This window comes from Capra hircus, chromosome 4, assembly GCF_001704415.2.
Source record: "Capra hircus breed San Clemente chromosome 4, ASM170441v1, whole genome shotgun sequence".
Classification (NCBI taxonomy): domain Eukaryota; kingdom Metazoa; phylum Chordata; class Mammalia; order Artiodactyla; family Bovidae; genus Capra; species Capra hircus.
In genome coordinates, this window is record NC_030811.1 from 32,340,719 (window position 1) to 32,368,199 (window position 27,481).

Here is a 27,481-nt window from a genome sequence, read left to right on the forward strand (position 1 = left end):
AGAACCGTTCCATTTCACAAGTATGAAAAGACATCTTAGAGAGTGGTTACTGTCAGAACCACTTTAGTATCTAGGTAATGAGTAGATTAGTTTGCCAAGAAAGGTCCGCCTAGTCAAGGCTATGGTCATGTATGGACGTGTGAGTTGGACTGTGAAGAAAGCTGAGCGCCGAAGAATTGATGCTTTTGAACCGTGGTGTTGGAGAAGACTCTTGAGAGTCCCTTGGACTGCAAGGAGATCCAACCAGTCCATTCTAAAGGAGATCAGTCCTGGGTGTTCTTTGGAAGGAATGATGCTAAAGCTGAAACTCCAGTACTGTGGCCACCTCATGCGAAGAGTCGACTCATTGGAAAAGACTCTGATGCTGGGAGGGATTGGGTGTAGGAGGAGAAGGGGACAAAAGAGGATGAGATGGCTGGATGGCATCACCGACTCAATGGACGTGAGTCTGAGTGAACTCCGGGAGTTGGTGATGGACAGGGAGGCCTGGCGTGCTGCCACTCATGGGGTCGGAAAGAGTCGGACAAGACTGAGCGACTGAACTGAACTGAATGAGTAGGTAACAAACCCCTTCGCTCCCTCGCCCCGCCCCTCCCCCGGCCTCATTCCCTCTCTCCGCCCCTCCCCCGGCCTCATTCCCTCTCTCCGCCCCTTCTCTCCCTGGCTCCGCCCCTCCTCTCTGTCTTCCCCCAATCCCCCCACCCTTCCAGCGCGGGCACCGCCTCTTCTCGCGCGAACTGTGTCCTAGTGGGAGGGGGTGGTACCAGGGCCGTTGCTAGGAAACGGCCGGTAACAAAATTCGGCAAGTGTGGACTCCGGTTTTTAGGAGCCGGGAAACCGCTTCCACTGGACTAACTGCGTTTCTTGGTCAGGTAGGAGGATAGGTTCTGGCTGCCCTCTACTGGCCCGATCCTAGACCAACTCTGAGCGGGTGGCTAAGGCGCGGACTCTGAGGGCTCTGTGAGGGGTGCTGAAGCCGACCGGTCCCTGGGGACTGGCCAGTCCGGAATGTTCCACCTTTGCCTAAACAACTGTGCAAAGCATCCATCTCTTGGTTCCTTTTCTGGCTCCGGATCTATAATTTGGGAATGGAAGTAGCAGCATCAATCTAGGAGGTTACCTCCCCTCCAACCCCAAGTGCTTATCGTGGTTAATGACAGAGAAGCAAGACGTGTGTGCAACGCAGGTTTCCTATTAGAAACCGTTTGTTTAGCCATCTTTGTGGCCATTTACAGCTTTTAGTAAGTAGAGCGCTTCCAGACTCTCCTCTTTCACTTCTCTCCACCTAAGGTCTTTGCTGCACTTCTTAAACAACTTAAAAATTCAACAGGCTATTTCGTAGAAGGCAAAGCTGGATCTTTGTCTTACTACTTAAGCTTAGATATATCAACGAAATATACATTGTAGGTGAAAGGGGAACGTTTTTGTATGCAGTGAGAGTATTTTTTCTTTATAAACAGTTTTTGAAATTAGATAACATTTATGCTTGAATACATAATAATACAGTAAAGTTCAAACAGTAAAGAGAATGAATAGTGAAAATCTGCCTTCCACGCATGTTCCCCAACTCCTTGCCCTCCAGTTCACCTTCCAGAGTATTCTGAGCATATGCAAATATGTAGTTGTGTCTGTAACGTTGTATATAGTGGCATGTGCTTTTGTTGGGAGTCATTGGAAGGACATGACCGCGGTTTTACTCACTACCCAAGTGGGCAGTTGGAGACGCTCTCCCCCTCCAGTCCTTGGAATGTACCTTCCCTCATTGTTCCTGAAGGAGAGATGTGTTATTGAGACCAATGAAACTATACTATGACTGAATCCAGTTAAGGTCTCATAAACTCTTAGAATTTTGGTGGTGGATTTTGAGATTTACTTTCTTTAGGCTGTCCAAGTCAATCCTCTTTGTAAGTTTCCTTGCCACTTAACAGCCTGAAGTGGTCTGCCTCTTTCTTCAGTTATCCTTATCCGCTGTGTAGCAGGCTCACTTTTTTCTTTACCCAGAGAATTCTAGAGGTTTCGAACCAAGAGCTTTGTTTTTTCTGCTTAAGGGAACCATACAGTAAGTAGTAAGTTAGAACTGGCTTCTTCATTTAGCATAATTCATTGGAGAGTCACCCATGTTGTTGTGTGTATCAGTGGTTTATTCCTTTTTATTGATGGGTGGTATTCCATTTTATGAATGCATTATAGTATGTTTATTCATTCCTTAGCTAAGGAATGTTTGTGTTGTTTCCTGTCTCTGGTGATTAAAAATAAAAACTTTAATAACTTTTGTGTTGGGGCTTCCTTGGTGTCTCAGGGGTAAAGAATTGGCCTCAATGCAGGAACTGCTGGAGATCAGAGTTCAGCTGATCCCGGGGTGGAGAAGATCCTCTGGAGGAGGGCATGGCAACCCACTCCAGTACTTTTGCCTGGAGAATCCCATGGACAGAGGAGCCTGGCAGGCTACAGTCCATGGGGTCGCAAAGAGGTGGGCATGACTAAGCACGCACGCATGTGGAGGTTTTGAGTGATTGTAGTTTTTTATTCCACCTGAGTAAAGGACACAGAATTGCTGGGTCATATGATTAATATGTGTTTAATTTTACAAGAAGCTGACAGTTACCTCAAATGCTGTATCCATTTTCATTTTCACTATCAAGATACAAGAGTTTTCCACTCATATTTATACTCACTGGTTATTGTTGGGCTGAAATTATTTTTGGACTAATTTGGAATCTCATTGTGCTTTGAAGTTTCATTTCTCACTGACTAATGATATGGAGCATCTTTTCATGTGATTGTCCTTGAGGTCAGGATTAGACACAGGAAACTGAGGCAATTAGATTGAAAATTTTAGGTGGCATTTATTCTCAGGCACAGAAACACATATGGGGCAGAGCAGAGGCCTCATTTGTCTCAGTCTTGTCCTGGCCCTGCTTATTTGTGTTTTTGTGTATATTCTTTGGTGATGGATCTGCTTAAATCTTTTACTCATTTTATTTCACTGTTTTCTTTTTCCTTACTATTGAGTTTTGAGAATTCTCTATTTATTCTGGATCATGCTTGTGGTTGGTCGCTTAGTCATGTCCGACTCTTTATGACTCCATGGACTGTATCTCCTCTGTCCATGACATTTCCCAGGCAAGAATGCTAGAGTGGGTAGCCATTCCCTTCTCCAGGGGATCTTCCTGAGCCAGTGCATGTCTCCTGAACTGCAGGTGGATTCTTTACCATCTGAGCCACGAGAGATGCCCCCATATATTCTGGATATGAATCTTTTATGAAATATGAGTTTTGCAAAAAATTACATCCGAGTGTATGGTTTGACTGGATTCTTCTAGTTGTCTTTTTAAGTTCTTAATTTGTTACTATTGCCATTTAGAAGACGCCATTGTGGCCATTTTTTATAGGGAGAATGACCCACCAGATAGAAAGCATTACCTCAGATTCTCCAAAAAGGGCAGATAATTGTGTTACTAGGAGTTAAGCCTTCTTTATGCTGCTTTCTATTTATCTTGTTAGGTATATTTTTAAATTTTTCTCTATAGGAGAAAAAAAATCCAAAGATTTGTGGGTGACAGCCTAAAGAGGTTTCTTGAACTTCTTAAAAACTTGTTCAACTTTGTCTCATTTCATTTTTTTTCCTCCTTTTCTGGAATTTTAAAACTTTATTTCAGTTCTTTTATTGGTTCTTGAAATTTAACTATGCATATTTAATTTAACAGTATCTAGGATTAAGACTATCATATGTCAATTTTGTAAATAGTATAAGGAATTGATAATAGTTTATTCTCATCTTTCCCTTCCCAGGTACCTGTTTTTATTGTCTCATATTTTAATTTTCTGCTGTTTTTATTTTGTGTTGACAGTATTTACTTGGGTTTACCCATAGGTTTATGGTTTATTTGTTTGCCTTTCCTTCTTGCACTTCAGACTTATACTTGGGCCATTTTACTCCTCCTCATGCGTATCCTTTAAAAGTTCCTTTACAGCAGATATTTTGGTGATAACTTGCTTGTAAATGTTTCTGTTTTTCTCCTTGAAAGGTAGTTTTGCTTGGTGTACAATTCTGGGTTGATAGTTGCTTTCTTTTAATTAGCTCATTATTGCCTTGACTTCTGTTTTTCTGATGAGAAATTTGTAATGATTTCATTTTTCTTTCCTTTTCATTAATGCCACCAGATTAATATGACTCAAAAGAGAAGATGATATGTCCTTTATCACTGTTTGTTTTTCAGATCTTGTCTTTGTTATTCTGTAATTTAGTTATAATATATAACTATATACATAATTATAGCAATGTTATATAACATTACTAGAATTTATAGATATGAATTATTTCTATTTATCTTGTTAGGTACATTTTTATATGGTGCTTCCTGGACCTGTAGATTCATATTTTTAATTAGTTTAAAAATTTTTTCAGTCTTTAGCTTTTAAAATATTTTCTTTCTTTGTTTTCTTCTAGGACTCCAATTTGCCATATGCCAGATCAGGGGCTGGCAGACTTTTTCTGAAAAGGGCTTCACAGGCCACAGGCAGTCTCTGTTTTACACTTTTTTTTGTTTTTTGTTTTAATAGTACAAAGCTATTCTTAGCTCAAAGCAAGATATTGATAAATGCTTGGAAATATATGCTAGACTTTGTTTCTTTCTTTTTTTCATGGCCCTTAATCTCTTATATTTTTCATATCCTCTCTCTTTGCAACATTCTACATAAAATCTTTTCATTTATCTTCCAGTTTACTGCTTCTCTCTTCAGCTTTAATGCTGTATTCATTAAATTCAACAAGTATACATTTTTATTCTAAATAGTCTTTTGCTTTATTAATTTTTCATTAAAATTTTTTTTTCTCTATATAAGGATCTATGTTTAAAGTAGAAGTTCCAAACACAGCTTTCCCATCTCACTACCGTTTCAAGTTTTAATCTTCCCTGTGGTGCTGCCACAGCAATCAGCCTCAAGTCCACCTTCCCATCCCCTCTTCCTGGCAGCGTCTATAGGCAGGCTCCCGGCCACCCTGGGTCCTCAGTGCTCTGATCCAGCTCCTGGCTCTGAAGCCTGGCTCTGGGAGGCTCTGGTCTACCCTGGCCCAACCTCCTGTATACTGTCACACTGATTCCCAAGCCAAAGCCCTTGGTGGCTGTGGTTAAGGCCTTAGTGAGCTCCAAGATCAACCCACATTTGTTTGTTGGTGTGTGTGTTTTGTGGGCAGAGGTCACTGGACACCTCTGCTAGAGTTTGTGAGAGCAAAGCTGTATAGAGGGTGTGTGTGTGTGTGTTAGTCGCTCAGTTGTGTCCAATTCTTTGTGACCCCATGGTCTGTCCATGGAATTCACTAGGCAGGAATACTGGAGTGGGTTGCCATTCCCTTCTCCAGGGGTCTTCCCAACCCAGGGATCCAACCCAGGTCTCCCGCATTGCAGGCAGATTCTTTACCATATGAGCTACCAGGGAAGCCCAGTGTATACTTTCCAGCATATAGTTGCTATGGAGATAACAGGTTTCTTGATGCTTCTATTCAGTTGTAACACAGAAGCATAAATCCTGTGTTAGTTTTGTATTAAAAAAAAAAAATGGTTATAGAGACCTCCCTGGTGATCCAGTGGTGGAGACTCTATGCCCCAGTGCACAGGGCCTGGGTCTGATGCCTGGTCAGGGACCTAGATCCTGCATGCTATAGCTAAGAGTTCGCATGCCACAACTGAAAGATCCCACATGCCACAACTAAGACCCAGTGCTACCAGATAAATAAACAAATATTTTAGAAAAAGTTATTGAAAAAATTTTTCACAAGAAGAATTGGTTGGTCATTGAATAAGAAATGACAGTATATTTTAGAATGTTTTAAAATTACTTTCTTCACAGAAGATTTCTCTCAAATTTATTGTTTTGAGATTCTCTTTGGTATACATTTTTACTTTCTGTGGTGTTTTAATTAAAAATTCACCAATGTGTTTTTTTACCTAATGCCATTACTAAGAGAATATTAAATATATAATGAGCCACATTATAGTATATTGTAAGCATTACTGTATACCAGCAATTAATTTTATATTTGGTATAGAAGTTTTGTGTGTAGTGAATATACTTATTTATTTTTTCAATTCAGGACAATGTCTGAGCAGGAGGAAGAAGCTGATTCTCAGAATGCTGTTGACTCATCAAAACAAACAGAGGATGCTCTGAGGTCTATCGATATTCCAGTTCCCTCAGAGTCAGATCAAACTGAAGGCTATGAATCTGAACTAGATCCATCTGGTGGAGGCCGTGAAAAACGCATTGAGGACCTGAGTGACCAGAGCGTTTCAAGCCTGGAACTGAACGATGTCCAGCAACTCATGGACAGCGTTATGATAGCTGAACGAGCTGAAGATGGTGGAGGCTCTCTAGCGAAATCTGGGAGCGCAGTGCAGTCAGCCAGACCATATTCAAAAGCGTCCCTGACATTTATGGAAAAAGTAAAGGCTGTGAAGGAATCTCTGAGAATACCAATGAAAGATTCTTTAGCAACAGGTATTACCTAGGCAAGACAGACTAATTTTTTTTTTTTTGGCTTGATTTTTGTTTTTGTTTTTTGCTTGTCGATTTATTTTATACTTGGTATTACTTTCCCACTCCCTTATCCTATTCTGTGGCTGAGCCACATGAATCTTTTAATTTTGTGTGAAGCTTCTCCTCTATGCTGCAGTATTTCCTTTCCCTAAATAAAGGAAAATCAGTAAATCCTAAAGTGGTAGTTAATCTGTGTTTCCCAAATAAAATAGATTCTTTAAATGTTTAGGGAGAAATTTTTGAGTATAATTGTAATTCTTTTGTGTGCCATCTTGGAATTCATGCTACACAGCCAGCAACAGGTGGGATGGGAACTTGACCCTGTATTTTTCTAGTTTCTTCTCTAGTGCTCATTCCATATATCTTGTTGCTCTTATGTATTTCAATATTTCTTAGTGTTAACTTTATATTCAGCTTCAGAAAAGTCATTGTTGTCTTTCATTATGGATTAATATTAAAGACATAATGTTGATGGCATGGCATTTACAAGTTATTACTTTTTTGCTGGTAGCAAAGCAGAAGGGGAGCAGCAAGAAGGTGGTTACACAGATAATTCTACTTGGGTAGTAAAACTGACATCTCCTTCTCCTCGTTGTTCATAAGTTTTGAGAAAGTTTCCATCCATAGAGTGGAGAACATGGGCCATCATTTAACAATAACAGCAGCTTAGTCTGGCTGGTAAAATGTGGTTTCCAGGGAAGTATTAGCTCTTGCATGGTGTATCCCTCAAGTAAAGAATATAAAGGAGATGGAGGAGAAAGTAATCAAGCTCACTTATACCTAATTGAAGCTGTTATCCCCCAGTTTCATTATTTGGTGTAAATTTGGGCATCATTTTTTGGTATTTCTTCAACTATGATTATAGCTTATAACAAACACGTGGTGATTTAAAAGAAGTGGTCTTGGTCCTGTACTTTCTGAGACTCATAGATTCCTGAACACTGTTTCCCTTCCCAAAGCTTAGGAAATCACTGCCATGAAAAGTTTAACATATATTACTTGTAGAACTTTGAACCCAGGAAACAATTAAAATAGCTTTCTGATAATTTAACATCTGTAAGAGTGTTCTTCTTGAGAAAGAGCTGTGAAAATAAGCTTAAAGAACCTTAGCATCAACAATACCTTGTTACATTTCATGCTAGGATTACTGATAAATGTCTCATAGACCTTTATGAAAACTGTCATGTCAGACATCTAGAAATATACAAAACTGTTTTGGTTTGAAATGTGAACTCTTCATTCCATCTTACTTATGACATCTTCCCCATTAACATATAAAGTTTGTAGATATAAAAGTAAACAGTTTACCTCATAATAATTTTTGAAGTTTATTTCCTTCCTACAATTTGTGAACAGATAATCATTTTATAGTAATAGTTTTTCTCAATTTTTGACATGTAAGTGGCTTGATTTTTATTTTAGAGTCAGAAGTAAACTACACGATGTCTATTTTTTTGTGGCAAGTAGATTTGTGCATAGTTATTCCAGATATTTATAATAAACAGTGATTTTCTGTTTTACATTCTGCCAGTTACAGACACAGATCAATTATGGAAAGAAGAATGGACTTAGATGATCTTTTGTCATTGCAAGGTCAAAGAAAATTTTCTCTGAAAATTTCCCTATTGGTTTTTCTTAACTTCATGAATACGCATTGATTTCCCGATGCCTGTTATCGATATGTAATCAAAGCACGTACATTTCTAAGTTCAGGTCTCAGGTTCTCCCGTTGTAATACCACACAAAAACGCTTGATTTTTCTGAGATATTCCCTATGTTGATATCTGAATAGTATCTACCAGATATTGGGAATCTTTAAAAATTTAAATGATTTTAAAAGAATCTTTAAAAGCATTTTAGTCTCATTTCCTATTTCTCGTGGTATTCTGGGTGAGGAGGTAATCTCGAACATGCACAGATCCTCATAGTGGGCAGTGGAAGAGAGAGCTGAACTTCGAGCTGGAGCTGGGGGAGCAGGCGTTGACCATTGATGGTATTTCTTGAGATTATGGATTGATTTGCAAAGCAAAAATGTTGCAAATGAATGTTTGTCACTTCTCCTCCTAGAAAGTGAAAACTAACTCTTATCGTGGAGGCATGATGGGAGACATGTGGAAGCAACTTGCATTCCTTTGATCACAAATTGTCCCATAATTCTCTATCTGCATGTATACTATATGATGCTGACCCTTGCATTTAACTATGGCTCTTTCTTTCTCTTTTTATCTACAGTAAAAGTCATACTTCTTCCTGTGGGCCAGGAAATTGTAATTCCCTTTAAAGTTGACACTGTTGTAAATTGCCTGAAGGATCATTTTTCTTCCCTGTTAGGTGTCCCAGCTTTTGTCCTACAGATAAGATGTGCAGGTAAGCTTGGAGGCTAATAAAACTTATAAAGACTTCTTTAGTCTTAACATGGAAATAAGCAAGATCTTTGATTTGTAAAACTAAATATCTTGATGTTTACTGTTTGAACATTATATTGCTGCTATATACATTCTTTCATTCAACGAATTATTACTGAGGACAAAGTTCTGAATACTTTGCTAAGAACCAAAGATAGAAAGAAACATGAAATAAAATCCCTATTTTCAAGTTGCTCAAAGACCAGGAAGGAAGAAGGCATATGCAGTGGTTACTACACATCGTGTAAATGTTTTAATGGAGATGTGCTCAAAAAAAACTGTGAGAACAAGGAGGAAGAAAACTGGGAGATTCTAGAAAGCTTCATCTAATTAAAGTGATAATACTTGTGTTAAGTCCGAAAGAGGTGAGAAAACCTGGGTCTTTGGGGAAATGGTAAGAAGTTTAGAGGTACTACAAGTAAATTATTTATGGAGAGTAGGAGGAAATGAGGTTAAAAAAATAAATGATGAATGAGCATGTATAGAAAGAGAAGAGGACTAAAAATGATTTATCAGTCTTCTATATATTAAGGTCAATTCAGGTTCTGATGCTGTTCAAATTTATTTATATTTTGTGGGCAGTATGGAGTACCACGTCTTATATTAGCCTTGTACCATGACAGGTTGTAGTCATAATGACTGTGATAGAATTAAACAGATTGGCAAGGCTCAATAAATGTTTCTGTAGACTATGCCTACACAGATAATGACATTTTGTTTTTTAAAAGTTTTCATATTAACTTAAAAAGATGCCGCAAAGTTTCTAGGGCAATAATAAGAACATTTTTGGGGGGGAAATTCTAAGTGCTAAATAGGAAGAAGCCATACCTATTAGGTTCTTCCTCCTTGTCAAATCAGAGAAATTTCAAGATTATTTTTAGAAAACTATTATAATGAATGTACCCCAATAGTAAGATGTCAGTGTATTCAAACAACTGGTTATTAAAGTTTGATGGAGGGGAAAAAAAAAGTTTGATGGAGGAAACAAAGCTAAAATTTAAATAGTTTTTATAACAATGATGATACTGATGAAGATGATGTTGATGATGATGATGGCTAATTTAATGAGCTTTGGATCACAATAAACTGTGGAAAATTCTGAAAGAGGTGGGAATACCAGACCACCTGACCTGCCTCTTGAGAAACCTGTATGCAGGTCAGGAAGCAACAGTTAAAACTGGGCGTGGATAAACAGACTGGTTCCAAATAGAAAAAGGGGTACATCAAGGCTGTATATTGTCACCCTGCTTATTTAACTTATATGCAGAGTACATCATGAGAAACTCTGGAATGGAGGGAGCACAAGCTGGAATCAAGATTGCCGGGAGAAATATCAATAACCTCAGATATGCAGATGACACCACCTTTATGGCAGAAAATGAAGAACTAAAGAGCCTTTTGATGAAAGTGAAAGAGGAGAGTGAAAAAGTTGGCTTAAAACTCAACGTTCAGAAAACTAGGATCATGGCATCCGGTCCCATCACTTCATGGAAATAGATCGGGAAACAGTGGAAACAGTGGCTGACTTTATTTTTCTGAGCTCCAAAATGACTGCAGATGGTGATTGCAGCCATGAAATTAAAAGACACTTACTCCTTGGAAGGAAAGTTATGACCAACCTAGACAGCATATTAAAAAGCAGAGACATTACTTTGCCAACAAAGATCCATCTAGTCAAGGCTATGGTTTTTCCAGTGGTCATGTATGGATGTGAGAGTTGGACTGTGAAGAAAGCTGAGCACTGAAGAATTGATGCTTTTGAACTGTGGTGTTGGAGAAGACTCTTGAGAGTCCCTTGGACTGCAACCATTCCATCCTAAAGGAAATCAGTCCTGAATATTCATTGGAAGGACTGATGCTGAAGCTGAAACTCCAGTACGTTGGCCACCTGATGCGAAGAACTGACTCATTTGAAAAGACCGTGATGCTGGAAAAGATTGAGGGCAGAAGAAGGGAACGACAGAGGATGAGATGGTTGGATGGCATCATCAATGGACATAGGTTTGGATGGACTCTGGGAGTTGGTGATGGACAGGGAGGCCTGGTGTGCTGTGTTTCATGGGGTCGCGAAGAGTGGAGCACGACTGAGTGACTTCACTTTCACTTTTCACTTTCATGCATTGGAGAAGGAAATGGCAACCCACTACAGTGTTCTTGCCTGGAGAATCCCTGGGATGGCGGAGCCTGGTGGGCTGCCATCTGTGGGGTCGCACAGAGTCGTACACGACTGAAGCGACTTAGCAGCAGCAGCAGCATGTGCTAGTCCTTTTACAAAATGTTCTGTCTACATTATCACACTATCATTCAGTCTACACAACAGTCCCTTGAGGTAGATATTACTGTTACCTTTTTGAAGGGAGATGGAAGCTAAAGCTTAAGAAACTTATGCAAATTCCAACAGCTTATGAATGTCAAGAGTCTGAACTTAACTGTAGGCATGATTCCAGAAAGGGAATTTGGAACTGCTTGGCATTAACTATAAGGTAAAGTTCAAAACTGGAAAAGGAGAGTGTTTTGAGACTGGAGTAGCTAGCCAGTGGTACCTAAGAATCTTTCTTTGCATTTCATGACCTTTCGTCTTTATGTGTAAGTACCATGCATCACTGGGCTTTCCTGGTGGCTTAGATGGTAAAGAATCTGCCTACAATGCGGAACACCAGGCTTCGATCCCTGGGTTGGGAAAATCCCTTGGAGGAGGTCATGACAACCCACTTTAGTATTCTAGCCTGAAGGATCCTCATAGACAGAGCAGTCTGGTGGGCTACAGTCCATTGGGTCACAAAGAGTAGGACATGACTGAGCGATGAAGCTCAGCACAGCACTGCACATCGCCACTGGATAACAGACTTACGTCAGCAGCAATAATAAAAGCTTGATTCTGTGCCAACCATACTCTAAGATAGGTACTTTCTTCTAGTACTATAACTGAAGTTCAGGTTTGGTGGGGCTAAGCCTATTCTAGAAACAATTAGAAGAATGAAGAGAGCTCTGTATTAGTTTGGAGAGGATTCTCTATTAGTTTTCTATGGCTGTTGTAGCAATTGACAAAATTATTGGCTTAAAGCAACACATTAATTTTGGTTACAGTTCTGGGGTCCAAATATCCTAAATCAATTTCACTTGGATAAAGTCAAGGTGTCAGCAGTGCTTTTCGCTCTCTGGAGGTTCTGGGGAGAGTCTGTTTCCTTGCCTTTTGCATCTTCTAGACTTGCACTTCTTGCATTCTTGAGTTTCCTCATTTTCAAAGCCGGCAGCATAGCATATTTAAATCTCTACTTGTCATATCATCATCTCAGGATAATCTACCCTTCATAGATTCTGGGAATTAGTACATGGATATATTTTAGGGCCATTATTCAACCTATCACAAAATCCCTATAATGTTAATTTTTTAAAATTAAGAATTTAAGGTGAAATTGAAACTCAAAAATTTTTGAATGTGCTTTCTTGAACATAGCTAAAATAGACTAGTGGTATCTGACATATTTCTAAGAATGAGTAAAACAAACCTTTGCTATGTTAAATTCCTAATTGTAATTTAGGATGAACATACATGGGAAAGATTGATATAGATTCTGTCAGTATACAAAGCAGCAGCCAGTAACATTGTATGTATTTCTGTATGCCTTAAAATATAGAAATAAATTTACAGTGAATTTATGAACTAAACCAGTGGATTGAAGGTGTAAGTTCAAGCAATAAACATAAAAATAAAGTGATCATGTACCCCTTTTTTTCAGCAAGAAACAGGCTTAGCTCCACCTTGGCATGAATTAATTTATATGAATTTCTGATAATAGAAACAGAAAGGAAGGGATTCTTTAGACTCTGAGTATATACTTTTCTGCATTCAAGAGAAGGTATGTTAAACTAATCAGGCTTTCCCAGATAAGGATATGATCTATGCTTAATGTATAACACATTGTGATTCTTTTTAGAGAATCATTGCTTAGAATATGATTTTTCTCATATCATAGAATGTGTTTTTAATTTTTAAATGCTTATAGTTGCATGGTTATTGTATATTTGTATTTCTGATGAGTTGAGAGTTGTATTTTTACTTTCCTTTTAATGCTGAATTCTTGGTCAGGAATACCACCTTAATTTTTTCCATTGCGGAGTTTTCCATGCTAACAATACAGCAAGATATGGACATCATCAATATTTTTATTTGGTAATTAAACAATATACATTCATATAGGCACCTTTGATGTTTAACATTCCTTAAAATGAGTACATATAATCGTTTCTTTATCATAATATTTCTTATAATTTTATCTCATTTTTAGGAACAGTTCTTAAAAATCATGAGACACTACTACAACACGGAATTAAGCCCCAGGATGTTGTGCAAGTGGAAATGTTTTCTTCACATCCAGATCTATACCCAGTCAGAAGAATAGCTAGACCAGCTGAAGCCTCTCAGATCATAACAGTCAGAGTACAAACTGGTTTGTTATTTGATATCTTTTAGATAAATAATTCTAGAGTCTGTTTGTAGTTGAACTTTCATTTAAACTTGGTTTTATCTCCTCAGGCATTGATCAGTACCAGGAAGTAGCTGTTGAGATGATAAAATCTGATTTTCACAAACCATTTCTTGGTGGATTCAGACATAAAATAACAGGAATAGAATATCACAATGCTGGAACACAAACTGTACCTAAAAAGATTCCTGAAAAACTGAATGCTTTTTGTAGGGATACGCAGGTAATATTTTTATTTTTTCATATAGATTTTTGAAGCTGCAGAATCAGCACAGGTTATATTGTGTAGCTCTCTAAAATTAAAATCTTCTAAGGAATTATATGGTGATTAAAATAATGAAAAATACTACATTAAATATATACAAAATATGCTCTTTACTCAATTTATGTGTAGTGTGTACTTAATTTTTTTGTTTTTGTTTTAGACAGTTTTTCAGAAAGGAAAGCTCCAGCAAACTACAAATACAACGTCCACACAGATGACTAAAATTGGTGTGTATGTATCAAATATTACTGACAAACTGGTAAAACCAGGAAAATATTTTTCAGCAGCAGAATACCATGCTAAGAGATTACAGGCGGTAAGATAACTTATTAAAAGGGAAATATCAAAAAGTAAATTTATAAGCCAATTGTTTTTTGTGTATCTCTGTGTGTATTTCCCTAAGCACACTTGCTTATGGAACTCACATGGGTGTTGTTGTTGTTCAAGAAAAAATTATTCTTAACACTTGTTAACGATGGTAAGCAGATAATTCAAAAGGGAATATTACAATGGAGTTTTGAAATAGGGAAGAGAGATTAGGCTCAACTTTGAATGCAATAAGGAAAAGGGGGAAAATATAATCAAGGAACAGTGTAGCAGGGGGTCAATGAATGGAAAATTACAAAGAGAAAACATCTGGGGTATGGGGGAATCCTGGTTAAACCAGTCTAATAGGCCAGAGTGATTAGTCAACGAAGGGTGATCAGATGTCAAAGGTGGGATTTCTGGTTAAGCTGATTTAGTTGGTACGTGTGTGCATACTAAGTCGCTTCATTGTGTCTGACTCTTTTGAGACCCTGTGGACTGTAGCTTGCCAGGCTCTTCTGTCCAAGGGATTCTTCAGGCAAGAATTCTGGAGTGGGTTGCCATGCCCTCCTCCAGGGGAATCTTCCTGACCTAGGGATTGAACTCACATATGTTATGTGTCCTGCATTGGCAGGCGAGTTCTTTACCACTAGCGCCACCTGGGAAGCCCGATTTAGCTGGGCTCTTTCTAAAACTGAACAATTCATTGATGAACAGAGAAGCCCAAAAGTCAAGGCCTCGTTGGAAAAAAAGCTGAAGGGCACTTAATTAGAATGAGATCAAGAAGAGAAAGTTGTCAGTGTGTGCGTGTGCGTGTGTGTGTACACACACGTACACACACGCTAAGTTGCTTCAGTCGTGTCCAACTCTTTAGGACCCTATGGACTATAGCCTGCCAGGCTTCTCTGTCCTTGGGATTCTCCAGGCAAGAATCCTGGAGCGGGTTGATCCAGAATACTGGCTCCTCCTGTCTTCCCAACCCAGGGATTGAATTTACGACTCTTACAACCACCTGTGTTGGAGAGTTTTTCTTTTTTTCTTACCACTAGCACCACCTGGAAAGCCCAGTGTGAGTCAAGTTTTAATGCTACTAAAAAGCAGTCACTGTATCCAGTCACACCCCGGGATAAGGAACCAGAATCCTAAATGTTCCTAATCCTTCCCTTTCCTTTAATAAATCCCTTTCCTTTTTATTAGCTTTGTCCTCTCTATCCCTTGGCTTCAATCTTCCGTCCTTTGGCCTGAACCCTCTGACATTTGAATCACCTATATGGAACTTCATAAACTAATAGATCAATTGGATATTAAAATTATTTTATCTGATATTAAGAAAGTCACTCCATCACTTTTATATTATTCTTTACATGATCTGTTTTTTTTTTTTTTTTATCCTTTTGCTTTCAGTCTATTTGAGTCTTTGAATCTAGAGTATATTTCTTTTGGAGAGCATATAATTGGATCATGTCTCTTTATCCAATCTGATAATCTCTGACTTTTGATTGGAATGTTTAATAAATTTATATTTATAATGTGACTATTGATAAGACGAGTATATCAGCCATTTTGCTATTTGTTTTCTATATGCTGTGTGGCTCTCTGGTTCCCCTGTTCATTTAGTGCCTCCTTTTATGTTAAATAAGTGTTTTCTAGTACCATCTTAATTCTTTTTTTTTAATTAAAACTTTTATTTTCCATACAGTGTGTACTTTTTTTTAAAGTGTACAATTCAGTAATTAAAAAAATTTTTTTACTATGTAACTAGAGTTATGCAACCATTACCACATCAATTTTAGAATATTCTCATCATTCTAGAGAGCTTCCCTGGTGAGTCATTGGTAAAGAATCCACCTGCCAATGCAGGAGACGCGACTTTGATCCATGGGTTGGGAACATCCCCAGGAGAAGGAAATGGCAACCCACTCCAGTATTCTTGCCTGGAGAATCCCACAGAGGAGACTGGTGGGCTATAGTCCATGGGATTGCAAAAGAGTCAGACACAACTTACTGACTAAACAACATCATCATCCCAGAAAGAAAGACCACATCTAACAGTAGCCAGACCCTGTTTCCCCAGTCCTTTCTGCTTTAGACAACCACTCATATACTCTCTGCCTCTGTTGATTTGGCCATTCTGGATATTTCATATGCGTGTAATCATACAATGTATAGTCTCTGTGTTGCAACATGAGGAGCTCAGATGGTAAAGGATCTGCCTGCAATACAGGAGACCTGGGTTCGATCCTGGGTCAGGAAGATCCCCTGGAGAAGGAAATGGCAATCCACTCCCGTATTCTTGACATGGATAGAGGAGCCTTGTGAGCTACAGTCCATGGGGTCGCAAAGATTCAGACATGACTAGTGACTAACACACGCACATTGTATATACCCAATTGTATATACCTACTGTAGGTAGGTCAATATATATACACCGCATTTTGTTTATCCGTTTTTCAGTTGATGGACATTTGATTTTTTTCCCACCTGTTGGCTATTAGGAATAAAACTGCTATAATCATTCACATAAAAATTTTTATACAGGTATGTATTTTCATTCTCTTGAGTATATGCCTAGGAATGTATCTGCTAGATCAAATGGTAATTCCCTGTAACTTTTTGAGGAACCGCCAGGCTGTTTTCCAAGGCAGTTTTACCATATTTATATCACACCATCAGTGTGTAAGGATTCTAATTTCTCCATATCCTTATCAGCACTTTTGGATTATTCCCATCCTAGTGAGTGTGAAGTGGTATCTCATTGTGGTTTTGATTTGCATACCCTGTGGCTAATGATACAGAATATTTTTCATGTATTTATAAACAACTTGCATATATACTTTTAGGAGAAATGTATATTCAGATACTTGGCCCAATTTTAATGAAGTTTTTTTATTACTGCTTTATTGTTTAAGAATTAAAAAAAAATATTTGCTAAGCGGTTGCTCCAAGTATAATTTAGGCCTTTGAATATATATCTCATTTTATAGCAACATACTTCATATTAATACTAACTGAAATTCAATAAAAATTGAAACTTTGCTTCAATAGAACTCTGTTTATCCCTTCTTTGTGCTAGCTCTGCTATCATCATACGAACATGTATATTCTTTGTATGTTCTAAGTCTTATAATTCCTTTTATAATTATTGCTTCTATGCAGTTGACTTTTGTTTTTTACGTTTAAATGTATATATTTGTTTAAACATGCTCATTAAAAATAAGAAAAGCAAATAGCAATCACCTACATCTCACTTGAGTTAAAATTAACATTTCATATCATTTTCTTTCAGTTTGAAGACTTTTCTCTATATTTAAGTACACTGGTTTAGTTGATGGTATCCTAAAGGTCTCGGAGTCTCTTTTACTTTATCTTTTTCTCCTTTTCCTCAGAGTGGATAGTTTCTAATGATTTATCTTCAAGTTCATTCTTTTGCCAGTTAAAATCTGCTGTTGAGCCTGTTTTTTTGTATTTTCATTTCAGTTTTTTACTGTCAACCCCCAAATTTCTACTGGTTTTTTTTTTAATTTCTGTGTCTTTATTGATACTCCCTGACAATATATTTTAAACAAAAATTTATTTAATTTTTGTTTAACTCTAACTCTAACCCTGAACATAGTCAGTACGGTGCTTCCCTTCTGTTTTTCCAAATAGCATTGCATTTGGAATGCTAAGTTGTGTCCGACTCTTTGCAGCCCTATGAACTGTAGCCTGACAGGCTTCTTTATCCATGGGATTCTCCAGGCAAGAATATTCCTGACCCAGGGTTCAAACCTGCATCTCATGTCTCCTGCGGTGGCAGGTGGGTTCTTTACCACTTGCGCCACCTGGGAAGCCCTGCAAATGACATTAAAAAAAAAAAAAAGTAGAAAATTTCTCACTCAGATTTTTCTTTTTCTTACTTTCCATTGGGAGATAATTATGCACGGAATTTTAAAGAAGTTTCTTGTACACATAGCATTATATCATAAACATTTCTCTACCTTTTATTATAAATGATTTAATGGCATTATATTATGCCACAGTATAAACAGTGTAATTTAATTACTTTTGTAGGACATGTAGACATGTTTTAATGCTCTATAAATTGTAGTGTGCATTTAAAAAATACTTAGAGATGTTAGAAGTTGAATTACTAGGAGAAAAATGACTTTTCTTAAAGTCTTAAGATATTTCCAGTGTTTTTCAGAAATATTATACCAAATTATATGCCCAGAAACCATTTATAAGAGCCCATTCCATGCTGACTTCATAGTGAAGTGAAGTGAAGTTGCTTAGTTGTGTCTGACTCTTTGCGACCCCATGGACTGTAGTCTACCACACTCCTCCATCCCTGGGATTTTCCAGGCAAGGGTACTGGAGTACCCTTCATAGTAGCACATAACATTTAAAATTTTTTGTCTCCTTATAGATATTACATATATTTTTATATTTTCTCTCAACCTATCAATCATACTTACTTTATGATGTCTTTATTGTAAAATTTATTATTAATAATATTCCCTTTTATGGTTTTTGCATTTTATATATTGTTATAGAAGGCTGTATCACCCAATAGTCATAAATATAACTTTGTTTTAAAGTTTGTGTGTATTTGTATACACACAAATTTGTGTATCTGTATTTTTAAAAATTGACATCTTTACCCTATTAAACATTTGGAATTTCAGTTAAACATGACATATGAAGCAGATACATTTATCTGTGTTACCTCCTAGCATCATTTTGCTTCAGTAAAAAGAACTGAAAGCAGTGATTTTGTTTTTTGTGTGACAAGAAACCTGGATCTAAACTGCTATTCTAGCCCAATTAAGCCCATAACCTTGAGAGATGAGCCTTTACTGTGTCTGTTGACTCATGGTACTGAGGGAGACTGCTCTCCAGGGGGACCACAGGACTAACTTTATAGCTGACTTTATCAACGCCTGAAGTTATTTCAACCTAAATAATTTTTATTTTCTCAGTCGAAACTAATTTTCACAAAAGGAGAAGATGGAGCTGTTACAGAGTTTTGGGGAGGAGTGATGTTTTGGTGAAATTTAAGTGATACAATATTTTGATATACTGTTTTGGTATAAGACAGGTTGTGTGTAGATGGATCAACGTCGGGTCTGGACTGAGACATGGACCAGAGTCCTGTTCCTTTCATAACAAAGTTAGGAGGGAGATATGGAATGTCGTTTCTTCTCTGAAGTTCAGCACGTTGGTTGTGAATCAAGGCTGCTTCTCTCTGTCAAAATAATGTAGATCCTCCAGGCAAGAGTGGGATGTTTCATCCTTAGTGATCTAATTTCAGACGGCAAAGTTTGTGATAGATTATGATTTTAGGAAACAGAGTTTCTCAGAGTAAGAAAATCATGACTCAAAGAAGGGGTTTGTTATGACATTTTATAGCTGCAGAGTGTCCTTGGGAGAAATATTATTTCCTATTAACTTTGTAGCTGACTTTATTCATGCCTGGTATTTGAGCTCGATAGATTCTTATTTTCTCAGTCCAAACTAATTATTAATTTTTGTGGCTGGTGGCTCTGTGATGTCATTAGGAACCTGAACTCTTATTATGTTCCAATCCATTAATCTTATCATTGCTTCCCAGGCAGCACAGTGGTAAAAAATCTACCTGCCAGTGTAGGAGATGCAAGAGACATGGGTTTGATCCCTGGGTTGGGAAGGTCCTCTGGAGTAGGAAATGGCAACCCGTTCAAGTATTCTTGCCTGGAATATTCCATGGACAGAGGAGCTTGGTGGCCCCAGTCCATGGGGTCACAGAGTCAGACACAATGGAATGCATGCGCACAGGTGCGCGCGCGCACGCACACACACACACACACACACACACATCCCTTATTATTGTGAGCTTGGTACTATTGTGATGATAAAATGGTTTAGCAACCTTCAGCATAATGTCTGCATCTGCAAGAAGAAGGAAAAAGTCATGGAGCATGTCTCATGGAGGCCATTCAGCAATTTCCCCTGAAAGCCAGTGATTCAGGTTACAGCTCATTGGCCTGAACTGGGTCATGTGATTGTCCATGTTGGGAGTATGTGATAATTACATTTTTTAAGATCTATGTTGTTGCTCCTGAGTAAGATTGAAGTTTATATGGAAATAGGAGAGAAAAGCTGTTAGGTTTTCTCTACAGGTTTTCACTACAACACTTTTCAGACTCCAATAAAGTGATATTAAAGGAATAAGAAAACTATAAACATACAGGAACAAAGAATATATGATAAGAGAGAACAGTAAATGTCAGTCGATTTTTTAAAGTTCTATAAAGCAGATGGAGAAGTGTTAACTTGACTTACTTGAGCAGAGAAAGTGAAAATCTAAATGCCTGCCAAGGGGGATGGCATCAAAAACCAAATTAGTTTGCCCCATAGAATCTTGAAAGTGAATTGGAGGTTCTGTGGAAGACAGAAGTGAAATGTGAGCTGTAGACAGAGGGATTGGTTAAAATAAGAAGTAAATTTCAGTTTAATAAATTCTTCCATCTTGATTGATTCCTTTCTATATTTTGTTATGTTTATTTTATTCTTGAACTTCTAATACTAAGCTCAATGCTTAGTATTTAGTTTAAATCTTTCTTGTTGTGAATAAGATTATAGTGTGTTTGACTACTGATATTTTTCTAGTCATTCTTTCCATTCATATCATTTTGCTTTTTATTTATTTATTCTTGTTTGTTTATTACCTTTTTTGATTTGACTTAGTGACTTAGTTTACTTTTTTGATTTGACTAAACTTTTCATTTTTTTGTTTTCATAGTTTAGAAGTAGGTACTTTGTTTCTATTTTTTAGTGGCTACTCATAAAATTTTTTATTTTATTTTTTTTAATTTTAAAATCTTTAATTCTTACATGCGTTCCCAAACATGAACCCCCCTCCCACCTCCCTCCCCATAACATCTCTCTGGGTCATCCCCATGCACCAGCCCCAAGCATGCTGTATCCTGCGTCAGGCATAGACTGGTGATTCGATTCTTACATGATAGTATACATGTTTCAATGCCATTCTCCCAAATCATCCCACCCTCTCCCTCTCCCTCTGAGTCCAAAAGTCCGTTATACATATCTGTGTCTTTTTTGCTGTCTTGCATACAGGGTCGTCATTGCCATCTTTCTAAATTCCATATATATGTGTTAGTATACTGTATTGGTGTTTTTCTTTCTGGCTTACTTCATTCTGTATAATCGGCTCCAGTTTCATCCATCTCATCAGAACTGATTCAAATGAATTCTTTTTAACGGCTGAGTAATACTCCATTGTGTATATGTACCACAGCTTTCTTATCCATTCATCTGCTGATGGACATCTAGGTTGTTTCCATGTCCTGGCTATTATAAACAGTACTGCGATGAACATTGGGGTACATGTGTCTCTTTCAATTCTGGTTTCCTCGGTGTGTATGCCCAGCAGTGGGATTGCTGGGTCATACGGTAGTTCTATTTGCAATTTTTAAAGGAATCTCCACACTGTTTTCCATAGTGGCTGTACTAGTTTGCATTCCCACCAACAGTGTAGGAGGGTTCCCTTTTCTCCACACCCTCTCCAGCATTTATTGCTTGCAGATTTTTGGATCACAGCCATTCTGACTGGTGTGAAGTGGTACCTCATTGTGGTTTTGATTTGCATTTCTCTAATAATGAGTGATGTTGAGCATCTTTTCATGTGTTTGTTAGCCATCCGTATGTCTTCTTTGGAGAAATGTCTATTTAGTTCTTTGGCCCATTTTTTGATTGGGTCATTTATTTTCCTGGAATTGAGCTGCATAAGTTGCTTGTGTATTTTTCAGATTAGTTGTTTGTCAGTTGCTTCATTTGCTATTATTTTCTCCCATTCCGAAGGCTGTCTTTTCACCTTGCTTAGAGTTTCCTTTGTTGTGCAGAAGCTTTTAATTTTAATTAGGTCCCATTTGTTTATTTTTGCTTTTATTTCCAGAATTCTGGGAGGTGGATCATAGAGGATCCTGCTGTGATTTATGTCTGAGAGTGTTTTGCCTATGTTCTCCTCTAGGAGATTTATAGTTTCTGGTCTTACATTTAGATCTTTAATCCATTTTGAGTTTATTTTTGTGTGCAGTGTTAGAAAGTGATCTAGTTTCATTCTTTTACAAGTGGTTAACCAGTTTTCCCAGCACCACTTGTTAAAGAGATTGTCTTTACTCCATTGTATATTCTTGCCTCCTTTGTCAAAGATAAGGTGTCCATATGTGTGTGGATTTATCTCTGGGCTTTCTATTTTGTCCATTGATCTATATGTCTGTCTTTGTGCCAGTACCATACTGTTTTGATGACCGTGGCTTTGTAGTAGAGCCTGAAGTCAGGCAAGTTGATTCCTCCAGTTCCATTCTTATTTCTTAAGATTGCTTTGGCAATTCGAGGTTTTTTGTATTTCCATACAAATCTTGAAATTATTTGTTCTAGTTCTGTGAAAAATATGGCTGGTAGCTTGATAGGGATTGCATTGAATTTGTAAATTGCTTTGGGTAGTTTACTCATTTTCACTATATTGATTCTTCCGATCCATGAACATGGTATATTCCTCCATCTATTAGTGTCCTCTTTGATTTCTTTCATCAGTGTTTTATAGTTTTCTATATATAGGTCTTTAGTTTCTTTAGGTAGATATATTCCTAAGTATTTTATTCTTTTCGTTGCAATGGTGAATGGAATTGTTTCCTTAATTTCTTTTTCTACTTTCTCATTATTAGTGTATAGGAATGCCAGGGATTTCTGTGTGTTGATTTTATATCCTGCAACTTTACTGTATTCATTGATTAGCTCTAGTAATTTTCTGGTGGAGTCTTTAGGGTTTTCTATGTAGAGGATCATGTCATCTGCAAACAGTGAAAGTTTTACTTCTTCTTTTCCAATTTGGATTCCTTTTATTTCTTTTTCTGCTCTGATTGCTGTGGCCAAAACTTCCAGAACTATGTTGAATAGTAGCGGTGAAAGTGGGCACCCTTGTCTTGTTCCTGACTTTAGGGGAAATGCTTTCAATTTTTCACCATTGAGGATAATGTTTGCTGTGGGTTTGTCATATATAGCTTTTATTATGTTGAGGTATGTTCCTTCTATTCCTGCTTTCTGGAGAGTTTTTATCATAAATGGATGTTGAATTTTGTCAAAGGCCTTCTCTGCATCTATTGAGATAATCATATGGTTTTTATTTTTCAATTTGTTAATGTGGTGAATTACATTGATTGATTTGCAGATATTGAAGAATCCTTGCATCCCTGGGATAAAGCCCACTTGGTCATGGTGTATGATCTTTTTAATGTGTTGTTGGATTCTGATTGCTAGAATTTTGTTGAGGAGTTTTGCATCTGTGTTCATCAGTGATATTGGCCTGTAGTTTTCTCTTTTGGTGACATCTTTGTCAGGTTTTGGTATTAGGGTGATGGTGGCCTCATAGAATGAGTTTGGAAGTTTACCTTCCTCTGCAATTTTCTGGAAGAGTTTGAGGAGGATAGGTGTTAGCTCTTCTCGAAATTTTTGGTAGAATTCAGCTGTGAAGCCGTCTGGACCTGGGCTTTTGTTTGCTGGAAGATTTCTGATTACAATTTCAATTTCTGTGCTTGTGATGGGTCTGTTAAGATTTTCTATTTCTTCCTGGTTCAGTTTTGGAAAATTGTACTTTTCTAAGAATTTGTCCATTTCTTCCACGTTGTCCATTTTATTAGCATACAACTGCTGATAGTAGTCTCTTATGATCCTTTGTATTTCTGTGTTGTCTGTTGTGATCTCTCCATTTTCATTTCTAATTTTATTGATTTGATTTTTCTCTCTTTGCTTCTTGATGAGTCTGGCTAATGGTTTGTCAATTTTATTTATCCTTTCAAAGAACCAGCTTTTGGCTTTGTTGATTTTTTTCTATGGTCTCTTTTGTTTCTTTCGCATTTATTTCTGCCCTAATTTTTAAGATTTCTTTCCTTCTACTAACTCTGGGGTTCTCCAATTCTTCCTTTTCTAGTTGCTTTAGTTGTAGAGTTAGGTTATTTATTTGACTTTTTTCTTGTTTCCTGAGGTATGCCTGTATTGCTATGAACTTTCCTCTTAGCACTGCTTTTATAGTGTCCCACAGGTTTTGGGTTGTTGTGTTTTCATTTTCATTAGTTTCTATGCATATTTCGATTTCTTTTTTGATTTCTTCTGTGATTTGTTGGTTATTCAGAAGTGTGTTGTTCAACCTCCATATGTTGGAATTTTTAATAGTTTTTCTCCTGTAATTGAGATCTAATCTTAATGCATTATGGTCAGAAAAGATGCTTGGAATGATTTTGATCTTTTTAATTTATCAAGTTTAGATTTGTGGCCCAGGATGTGATCTATCCTGGAGAAGATTCCATGAGCCCTTGAAAAAAAGGTGAAATTGATTGTTTTGGGGTGAAATGTCCTATAGATATCAATTAGGTCTAACTGATCTAATGTATCATTTAAAGTTTGCGTTTCTTTGTTAATTTTCTGTTTAGTTGAGCTGTCCATAGGTATGAGTGGGGTATTAAAGTCTTCCACTATTATTGTGTTATTGTTGATTTCCCCTTTCATATTGTTAGCATTTGTCTTACATATTGCGGTGCTCCTATATTGGGTGCATATATATTTATAATTGTTATATCTTCTTCTTGGATTGTTCCTTTGATCATTATGTAGTGGCCTTCTTTGTCTCTTTTTACAGCCTTTGTTTTAAAGTCTATTTTATCAGATATGAGTATTGCCACTCCTGCTTTCTTTTGGTCTCTATTTGCGTGGTATATCTTTTTCCAGCCCATCCCTTTCAGTCTGAATGTGTCCCTTGTTTTGAGGTGGGTCTCTTGTAAGCAGCATATAGAGGGGTCTTGTTTTTGTATCCATTCGGCCAGTCTTTGCCTTTTGGTTGGGGCGTTCAACCCATTTACATTTAAGGTAATTATTGATAAGTATGATCCCGTTACCATTTACTTTATTGTTTTGGGTTCAGGTTTATACACCCTTTTCGTGTTTCCTGTCTAGAGAATATCCTTTAGCATTTGTTGGAGAGCTGGTTTGGTGGTGCTGAATTCTCTCAGCTTTTGCTTGTCTGTAAAGCTTTTGATTTCTCCTTCGTATTTGAATGAGATCCTTGCTGGGTACAGTAATCTGGGCTGTAGGTTATTGTCTTTCATCACTTTAAGTATGTCTTGCCATTCCCTCCTGGCCTGAAGAGTTTCTATTGAAAGATCAGCTGTTATCCTTATGGGAATCCCCTTGTGTGTTATTTGTTGTTTTTCCCTTGCTGCTTTTAATATTTGTTCTTTGTGTTTGATCTTTAATTTGATTAATATGTGTCTTGGGGTGTTTCGCCTTGGGTTTATCCTATTTGGAACTCTCTGGGTTTCTTGGACTTGGGTGATTATTTCCTTCCCCATTTTAGGGAAGTTTTCGACTATTATCTCCTCAAGGATTTTCTCATGATCTTTCTTTCTGTCTTCTTCTTCTGGGACTCCTATAATTCGAATGTTGGAGCATTTCATATTGTCCTGGAGGTCTCTGAGATTGTCCTCGTTTCTTTTAATTCGTTTTTCTTGTTTCCTCTCTGATTCATTTATTTCTACCATTCTATCTTCTATTTCACTAATCCTATCTTCTGCCTCCATTATTCTACTATTTGTTGCCTCCAGAGTGTTTCTGATCTCATTTATTGCGTTATTCATTATATTATGACTCTTTTTTATTTCTTCTAGGTCCTTGTTAAACCTTTCTTGCATCTTCTCAATCCTTGTCTCTAGGCTATTTATCTGTGATTCCATTTTGATTTCAAGATTTTGGATCATTTTCACTATCAATATTCGGAATTCCTTCTCAGGTAGATTCCCTACTTCTTCCTCTTTTGTTTGGTTTGGTGGGCAACTCTCCTGTTCCTTTACCTGCTGAGTATTCCTCTGTCTCTTCATCTTGGTTATATTGCTGCATTTGGGGTGGCCTTTTTATATTCTGGTAATTTGTGGGGTTCTCTTTATTATGGAGCTTCCTCACTGTGGGTGGGGTTCTATCAGTGGCTTGTCAAAGTTTCCTGGTTAGGGAGGCTTGTGTTGGAGTTCTGGTGGGTGGAGCTGGCTTTCTTCTCTCTGGAGTGCAATGGAGTGACCAGTAATGGGTTATGAGACATCAAAGGTTTTGGAATAATTTTGAGCTGCCTGTATATTGAAGCTCAGGGGAGTGTTCCTGTGTTGCTGGAGAATTTGCGTGGTATGTCTTGTTTTGGAACTTGTTGGCCCTTGGGTGGAGCTTGGTTTCAGTGTAGGTATGAAGGCATTTGATGAGCTCCTATTGCTTAATGTTCCCTGAATTCAAGAGTTCTCTAATGTTTTCAGGCTTTGGATTTTAATGCACCTAAAATTTTTGTGAAAAGTGAAAGTGTCGGTTGATCAGTCGTGTCCAACTCTTTGCGACCCCATGGACCATAGCCTGCCTGGGTCCTCTGTCCATGAAATTCTCCAGGCAAGAATACTGGAGTGGGTAGCCATTCCCTTCTCCAGGGGATCTTCCCAACACAGGATCAAACCCAGGTCTCCTGTATTACAGGCAGATTCTTTACCATCTGAGCCACCAGGGAAGCCCCAATTTTTTATACCAGATGCATATTTAATCAGGCTGTATATTTTTTTCCATGAATAAGTCAAGGACCCTAGCTGGCTTTTTTTCATTTCTTTATCCTTCTCCTTCACTCTTCCATTCAGTGAGGATTTGATATTGGAATTACAATTGTATATATATCATTATAATTTACAATATAATTATGACTTGATTATTCTTATATATTTACATTGATATTATATATGATTTTTTCAAATAATAAAGGTTATAGCCTAAAACCTTTTTTGAAAGTTTTTGTTCACTTCTTTAAATTTTCATCTTCAATTTATTGTTCTTCTTAGTGCATATTTTCTAGTAATTGTTTCAGAGATTATTATGCATTTGAGGTGAACCATGTAAGTCCTATTGAATCAACCTCATTTTGGGTTTTAGTTTGAGTGGGTATAGTAGGTTAGATTCAAACTTATTTTCAGAATTATTTTCTTTTATACCTTTGTAGCAGTTTTTTATTAAAACAGGTACAAAGATAGTGTATCTGATGTAAATGGGATTCTCAGTTCTTTGTTTCCTCTTTGTGGAAGCTTTTAGGATTTTAATCTGTAGGCCTCCCCAATGGCTCAGTGGGTAAAGTATTCGCCTATGATGCAGGAGACACAGGTTTGATTCCTGGGTTAGGAAGAACCCCCGGAAAAGGAAATGGCAACCCATTCAAGTATTCTTGCCTGAAGAATCCCACGGACAGAGGAGCTTGGCGGGCTACAGTCCATGGGGTTGCAAAGAGTTGGATGGATATGACTGAATGAGCATGAACTAATCTTATTGTGATGTACTTTAGATGTGGTGATGGTTCCTTTCTGTCTGAGTCTCTCTTTAGTTTGGTGAAATGTTCTTCCATTATATTTTGAACTATTTCTCTAATCCAACTTTCCTCA

At 37.5% G+C, this 27,481-nt stretch overlaps 1 protein-coding gene across 1 annotated transcript in view; it reads left to right on the forward strand.

Annotated features, from left to right (window-relative positions):
- IQUB (IQ motif and ubiquitin domain containing) overlaps positions 750–27,481 on the forward strand; it is an 82,543-nt gene continuing 55,811 nt past the window's right edge. The window contains exons 1-7 of the mRNA XM_005679403.3: positions 750–872; positions 1,956–2,059; positions 6,095–6,498; positions 8,770–8,904; positions 13,232–13,393; positions 13,480–13,652; positions 13,855–14,010. Of these exons, the coding sequence (XP_005679460.2) occupies positions 6,099–6,498; positions 8,770–8,904; positions 13,232–13,393; positions 13,480–13,652; positions 13,855–14,010 (1,026 nt within the window). The 5' untranslated portion in view covers positions 750–872; positions 1,956–2,059; positions 6,095–6,098. The remainder of the gene's footprint in view (positions 873–1,955; positions 2,060–6,094; positions 6,499–8,769; positions 8,905–13,231; positions 13,394–13,479; positions 13,653–13,854; positions 14,011–27,481) is intronic.